The sequence below is a fragment of the Marmota marmota genome, unplaced genomic scaffold (assembly GCF_001458135.2).
Source record: "Marmota marmota marmota unplaced genomic scaffold, marMar, whole genome shotgun sequence".
NCBI lineage: Eukaryota > Metazoa > Chordata > Mammalia > Rodentia > Sciuridae > Marmota > Marmota marmota.
Window position 1 is genome coordinate 28,124,630 of NW_026000185.1, and position 7,686 is coordinate 28,132,315.

Sequence of the window (7,686 nt, forward strand, 5' to 3'; positions counted from 1 at the left end):
CCCCAGACAACTCGATCTGTCACCTCCTGAGACCCAGCTACCCGGGAGCAGGTGGTGGGGCCTCTGGCCAGCGGGGCCTGTTGGGTCGGGCGTGGGCCGGTCCACACAGCCTCTGACCTCCTTCTACCCCACCCCAGGCAAGCACGAAGAGAGGCAGGACGAGCACGGCTACATCTCCCGCTGCTTCACTCGGAAATACACGTGAGTCTTGGCCCAACTTGGGGGGGTGTTGGGAGGGGGTCCAGCGGAGTGGACGCAGGGAAGGGGACAGGGGCAGTGTGTAACAACTGCTCTCCTTCTCTGCATGTCCAGGCTGCCACCCGGTGTGGACCCCACTCAGGTCTCCTCCTCTCTGTCCCCTGAGGGCACACTCACGGTGGAGGCCCCCATGCCCAAGCCAGCCACACAGTCAGCGGAGATCACCATCCCTGTCACCTTCGAGTCACGTGCCCAGCTGGGGAGTTCAGAAGCTGGGAAGTCTGAGTAGACTGGAGCCAAGTAGAACCCATTACCCTGCTTTCCACCCCGAGTAACGACTGGCCGTCCCCCTTCACCCACCCGTGTGCTCTTTTGATACATATACCTTCTCTTTTTCTCAAATAAAATTCGAAGTAACTGCTGGACACTGTCTCAGACCCTCCTGGTGTTTGTGGAGGCCTGGGGGTGAGCGCCCTGAGCAAAAGCCTCCTGTGTTCTTACCTAAGCTGAGGGCCTGCTGGGCTCAGCTCTCTGCTGGACTTTGGGGACCCAGCCCTGTCCAGGGCCAGGTGTGGGGAAGAACCCAGGAAGAGCACCTCTCCCCCGAGTTGGTATTCAGGGACCCAGCTGGGGTAAGGGGAAGGTGCAGTAGGGGCAGAGGAGGGGACTTTCTAGGACCATGGAGAAGGAATAGGAGGTGTGGCAACTCCAGCTGACTACAAAGAGGGTTTGGTCCTCAGAGGACTCACCCTGAATGCAGGACAGGCACGTTCTCTCAGGAGGGGCGGGTGCCTAGCAGAGGAGTGTGTTCTAGTTGTTGGTTCCTGGGGAGGAAGGGCTTGCCTTGACTGGTCCAGGTAGGAACCATCACACCTCATTAGCCCTTCCTAGTCTGCCCTTCTCCAGCCCCCACCCTCCAGCAGGCCCAGGGAAGGTTCTAAGGAGCCTGCTGAGGGGGCTTTGGAGCCCTGTCTCCAGCCCTATTCCAAATTCCCCCCAAATTCCAGGAACAAGGTCTCAGAACCTGAGGCTGTGACAAGACACACCCACACTCATTCCTGAGCCCACAGCCCTGGGAAGAGCAGCTTCCACAGGGAAGAGGGGTGCACATACCTGCGATGCTGCCCTCTATGCTCCCAGCCTCTTGGTGTCCACTCCCTGGTGCAGCCCCTGTTGTGACACCCACATCTGGAGCAGGCATGAAGCCAGGGCAGGTTGGGCCTGAGAGGCCTGGCTGGACCTGGACCAAGGCCAATGGGGAAAAAAACATGCAGCAGGAACTGTGTCGGTGCAGCTGGCAGCACAGGTCTGAGCTCCTCTGCCAGGATGCTGCCCCGCCTCTCCACCCTTCTACCATCAGGCCAAGACTGCTTAGGCCCATTTCTGAGCTCCAGACCCTGAGCCTGCCACCCCTCATCCCTAACACTGTCCCCCACCCCCGCCAGGAGCCTCTGGATGCCTCCATGTTCCTATGGCCCGAGATGCCAGCCAAGGTTTAAGCCGTCTGCAGTTCCCCTGTGACAGACACCAGGGATGCCCTGGCGTGCTGAGGCATGGCTATGTCAGACGTAGTGACAGTGAGGCTGCCCTGAGGTGCCCTTGGAGTGTCATCCTCACATCAACCCTGAAAAGAGGTATAATTACTCCTGCTTAAGCCCTGGGAACAGCATGTCTCAAAAGAAGTGACTAGACTTGGAAGGGAGGAGGTGGGTGACGTGTGTGTGGTCAGATTAGCCCAGACCCTGCTCAGGGACAGGGAGAGGGTCTCCACAGTTTCAAGTGCTACCAAATAAGGCTTGATGAGGCTTTGGGAGGAGGAGGCTGAGGAGCAGGAAGCCAAACAGACCTGGAAAGAGCTGCCAAGAATCTCAGGCCCAGTGTCAAGATCACAGTCAGCGGCAGGCAGGGGTCAACCTCTGGGGTATTGGGGGTGCCCCTGGGGTAAAGTCCCAGGGCAGTATCTTTGAGGCTCTGGGCACTAGGGGCCTCATCTGAGACATGGCTGGGGCACTGATGGGAAGGTAAAAATAAGAATTCAGTCCCTGCAAAGGAAACCAGGAACTGAATTCTTATTTTCCTGGGAAACTGAAGTAGAAATGGGATAATTGAGGTAGCTGGCTGGTGGTGGAGCCACCCAGCCACCCAGCTGGGGCAGAAGGTTAAGAAGAAGTTCGGGTGGGCTGCCCTACACCCTCAGCTCAGGGATGCTGGGTAGCACCTCCAGGTGGAGTGGGCTCTGGCTGGCAATACGTGACAGTCTCTGCTGAGGGCGTCTGACACTGACTACTGGGAGACTTGTTGATGTGGTAGAGGGGCAGCCCTTCCCAGGCCTGTCCCCAGTGCTTCAATGTGTCCATCTCTAAAGGACTCCAAATGTCCTACAGGTCTGTGGGCTCAGACATTGGCCTTGGGTCAATGCATAGGGCGCACCCGGGCGGCTCTGGTCAGCCTAAGGCCATCCGAGGGCAGGGCTCTGTGATCTGGCCATGGTGGAGGCTGGCAGGCCCAGCTCCCTGGAGGCCCACAGTTCCTGTGGCTGCTGCTCATGCCTCACCGGCTCAGGTTTACCAGGGATTCCTGGGCCACCTTCTGCTCCAGAGTGATTCCTGGGCCTCTCTTTTTCTGTCTGTTCCAGTGGGCATCTCCTCTGGGTCCAGCACCCAGCTGTTGGTCCCAGTCCCTGCTCTCAAGGGGACAACTGGAGAAAACAGCATGATTCCCTTAGAGAAGGGCCAAGCTGGGTTTAGTGGAGGCGGGCAGGAGGGATTTTTTTTGAAGTGAGACTTGTGGGATAGGCAAGGAGGGACAGTCACAGCCTTGGGCCAGGGCTGGAGTGAGGGAAAACAAGAGGGGACTTGAGAAAAATGTGTGCCACATGCCCTGTACCCTGCCCCACCCTGCTGACCTTGGCACTGAAGGCCAAGCTAAGTGTAGACTACTGAAGTCATAAAAAAACAGGATGGAGATCAAAGCAGATCCCTGCTTTATTCATTCATTCATCATTCATTCATCATTCATTCATTCATTCATTTATTGGTACTGGGGATTGAACCCAGGGGTGCTTGACCACTGAGCCACATCCCAACTCTTTGTATTTTTTTTAAAAACATTTATTTTTTAGTTGTATGTGAACACAATACCTTTCTTTTGTTTTTATGTGGTGCTGAGGATCGAACCAAGTGCCCCTTCCTTTGAGTCACAACCCCAGCCCCTATATTTTTTATTTTAAGACCAGGTCTTGCTAAGTTGTTAAGTTGTTGAGGCTGCCTTTGAACTCACAATCCTCCTGCCTCAGCCTCCAGAGCGGCTGGAGTTACAGGTGTGTGCCACCATGGGCCATTTTAAACAGGGTTTAAAATGCCTGCTTTAAAATAGGTCTCTGGTTCTCAAAAGGGGGTGACTGGGAACGTCCAGCTGAGAGGCGGGCCCGTGGGCTGGGGAGAAGGGGCTTGCTGATCTTGCCATGGGGGGGGGGGGGTTCAGCAGGCCCTGGCCTTGGCTGCTGGGAGAGTGAATCCTTTTCAGATTCCGCCACCTCCCCTGCTACAGAACTGTCCCAGGAATTGGCAGGCAGCTTTCCACAGCTCCCCTGGTGGGGAAGAAGGGAGGGAGCAAAAGCTTCGCCAAGAGACGGCACAGAACTGGGTCTCAGGCAGGACCAGAGCACCTTGGTGATGGGGAGAGGGGAGGAGGGAAGGCATAAGAGGAGCTCCTGCCAGGGACTGGCCATGGGTTGACAGAGTCCCAGTCTCACTCGCCTGGCGTCAGCCACCTGAGGACAGGGCCAGACATGGGTCCAGCTGGTCAGGGGCATCTGCTGACCTCACTTTGGAACCCCAGAATCTCCTCACCCTATCCTCACGTACACACACTGGGACCTGAGGATCTGGGACAATCCTGAGGTCAGGCACACACCTGCACAGCAGCCAGTGGCCAGCTGAGGACCACCGCGGGGCAGCAGGAGGCAGCTGTCTGGGCGAGGGCAGGGGAGGCAGGCAGGTCTGATCCAGCATGGTGCTGGACCCAAGCTCAGAGCCATGAAATGGGGCTGACCCCCACCTTCATCCTGCTCTCCCAGGAAAGAGACCCCAGGAATGGGGGGTCCTTTCCATGGAATTCCCTTGACAGTGCATGTCAAGGCACAGGGGTGGGGGACAGCATTACCCAATAGCCACGAGAGCCCCTAATCTGTAAATGTCCAGTGCAAATCAGAAAAAGATACCCACTCCTTTCAAGGGCCCAGGGCATGGTGAACCCCAACCCACCCCTTTGGGTGAGTACCTTTCCCAGAAGACACCTGGCCTCACCCCTCAGCACACAGAGGAGAATGCGAGGCACAGCAGGGGCTGTACTTGCCCAGGATTGTCCAGCAGATCAGGGCAGAGCAGGCCACATGGTCCCGAAGCCTCTTCCTGGGGTGTGGAATGCCCAGCATAGTGTCCCCACCCACTGTTCTACCCAGCCACTTGTGCCCTGTGTGTGTTCTATTGGCGGATGCCCCAAGTGCCAGCCCTGAGGGGGCACAGGCTTCCAAGAGGAAAACCCACATGTGAGCAGAAATCACTCCACACCTGCAGGAGCCTCTGAGCCAGGGGTGGGACTCTCCTCCCCACTTCCACGCCGCCAGGTGACTCCGGACCTCACTGTGTGCATCACTGTGCCTCCCGAGGATGCGCTGTGTCCTCATGGGCTTCTGAGAAGAGACAGTTCTGTCCACTTCCCATTGGTGCTGAAAGAGTTGGCAATATCAAAATGCAAGGAATCCCGGGCTCACCAAGAAGGGTCAGGTCTGGAATGAAAACTGGCTGGGTGACCTTGAGCAAGGATGTATAAGGTGGGAGAGCCTCATTGACCAGCCAGCAGGGGAGGTCCATGCCCAGCCAGGGCTCCCACCCTCAGCCCAGAGAGGAAGATCACATCTGGAGAGCAGCCCTGGGGTGTCCCCACAGCACGATGGCCCCTCACACCCTTCTGTCCAGCCCAGCAGGTCATGCTGCCCTGTCTACCAGAGAGCACAGGCAGCCTTGCCTCTGTGCCAGGAAGTCTGCCCCACCCTGGCCCTGGGGCTGAACAGGACAGAACCTGCCAAGGTCTGGGATGAGGAGTAAATTGAGAGGTTCAGGGATAAGCACCAGGCAGGGCCACACCTGGGCTTGGGCCAGTCTTGCCCTGGGCTTGGCCTCCCGCCTCCTGTCTGTCTGGGTTGTCAGTCCCGGCAGGGTGGGAATCAAGCAGCAATCACAAAAGTTGGATTGTCCCCTAACAATGGTAGGAAAGCCAAGGTCCCAGGGGTGGCCAAGGAAATGAGACAGCGCCATGCAGGACCACAAGGGCCTGGGACCCCTGTCTCGCCACATCCGCCCACCTGCACAAGATGGGTCTCTGCAACTCCTCTCAGGGATGGTAGGAGGACCCCTGTGTTCAGGCTGGGGAAACCGAGGACAGGAGGCTGATCACTTAATCAGGTGGATGGATGACAAAGAGGCCCCTGAGTCCTCTCCCCCAGGAGCCCCCTTCCTCCCTGGGTTCTCTACCCTTTCAGCCCTCCTACCCTCCTACCCCCGCTGGGCGCCTTCAGAGCGGCCATCCTCCACTCCTGACCCCTCTGATTCCCATCACCCTTACCTAACCCCATCCCCACTCCCTCCCTACATCAAGCCCCCTCTAGCACACTGAACCCCCTTTCTTGGAGTTCTCCCATCTCTGAACCCCCACCTTCTTCACTTCACCAAGACCCCTCCCTTTTTGAGGCCCTCCCCTCTCTGCCTCCCACCCCCAACTTTGTCTTTGAAACCCCTGGAGAGCCTCTGCTCAAGGCCTGTCCAGCCTGACAGCCTTGAACCCTAGGAGTGCCTGCAGGATTGACCCTTCAACAGGGGTCCTGGAGCCTCAGGTCCGGTACCTCTGGGTTGAATGAGTGGTTCTGGAGGAAGAGTAAGTGATCCCCAGCAGGAAAGCCACAGGCCTGGGTACTCAGACCTCTTGGACTGTCCTGGCTCCTTTCAAGCAGGAAGTTTTGGATCATGGCCCATGTGAACCAGGCTGGAGCGGTGCCAAAGCAGGTCCTGAGACTGGCCCCTGCAGAATGCCCTAGGGCTAGGCATTCTAATCACCCTTCCCCCATGCCCAGATATAGTAAGTGACTGCCCCCTGGTGCTCCTTCAGAGAAAGACCCCAGACATCCCAGAGTGCTCACTCCAGAACCTTCCAGAATCTTTGTCCAGCTTCTGGGCTTGGCAGGGTCAGCAGAAATGGGAGCAGGAGGCCCAGTCTTGGAAAATACTGATGCCACCCCCGTCCCACCCCGCCATGCCTTTGGTCCCATTCTTCCTTAGGGGCCTTCAAGCCTGACAGCATGTCCCCTGCTCACTGTCTTGGCTGCCAGTCTGATTCGGCTTTTGCAGGGCCTGGAAGCCAAGGCTGAGATCCTGGGCCCCTGCCTTGCCCTGGCACATCTTTGCTGCAGGGCGTGTGAATCACTGTGTCTGCTACTATTCACAACTGCCACGTACTGGACACCTGCTAGCTGCCCATCACTCCTTAGCTGACTGACTCCTCATAGCAAACCTAGGCCACTAAGAGGCAGCAGAGGATCATGGATACGCTGTGGACAGCAATATCAGCCTGCCTGAGTTCAAATTTCCACTCAGCCACTTTCTAGCTGTTGGATCTCGGTCTAGTTAATAAGCCTCCGTTTCTTCATCTGCAAAATGAAGCTGTATAGGAATAAATAGGTGATGTTTTTAGAACAGGTCCTGGAAACAGTACCCAGTCGATGCTAGGAATTTCTATAATGTAGACCACATTATTCCCACTTTACAGATATGGAAACTGATAGGCTAAGGAACTTGAGAAGTTATGCTACAGATCCAAAAGTAGGATGGGAATCTAAATCCTGAGTTCTTAAGCTTTTCTTCCCCAACACAAAATGGAACATTACTGAGTGACAGAAGCCACACTGAAGCTGATTCTTACATCCAGGTAGGAAGGTGATGTGGGAAACTTGTTCCTCCTTTTGGGATGAAATTATACAACTCTATGTTGGAAGATGGGGAGGGGAGAGACTGGGGTGTCTGCACTCCCTTCTATTTCTAAAACCTTTCCAGGTGGTTTCTGCGGGTGAGCCCTGGCCCTGGTTGGCCACCATTCAATTAGAAGCGTGAGCATGGGGCTGGCCAGTACACCTGGGCAGAGGACCCTGCACACCATGCTTGAGGATGACTGGCCTGTAACACTTAGTAGGACAGTGTGCAATCTGAGGCTGGACAGGCAGGCAAGAGACGGGTGCTGGCCTCAGTGTCCTCAGGACACCAGGTGTGCCCCGTATGCCCACCTCACTGCTCCACGAGGGGGGCAACGTGTAAGGTGATGGGAACTGTCAGATCCGAGTCTCTGTGACCCTCTGATACCTCCCAACAGTGTGTGGTGGGGGTCAAAGGTGTTCAGAGCCCTGGTTCCCCCTCTGCGAGATGGGAATAATGCAGACGT

The 7,686-nt window shown here is 56.5% G+C and overlaps 1 protein-coding gene across 1 annotated transcript in view; it reads left to right on the forward strand.

Annotated features, from left to right (window-relative positions):
* Hspb1 (heat shock protein family B (small) member 1) overlaps positions 1-623 on the forward strand; it is a 1,999-nt gene extending 1,376 nt beyond the window's left edge. Inside the window, exons 2-4 of the mRNA XM_048790091.1 lie at positions 7-51; positions 138-201; positions 313-623. Coding sequence (XP_048646048.1) covers positions 7-51; positions 138-201; positions 313-487 — 284 coding nt within the window. The 3' untranslated portion in view covers positions 488-623. The remainder of the gene's footprint in view (positions 1-6; positions 52-137; positions 202-312) is intronic.
* Positions 624-7,686: the final 7,063 nt, after the last annotated feature.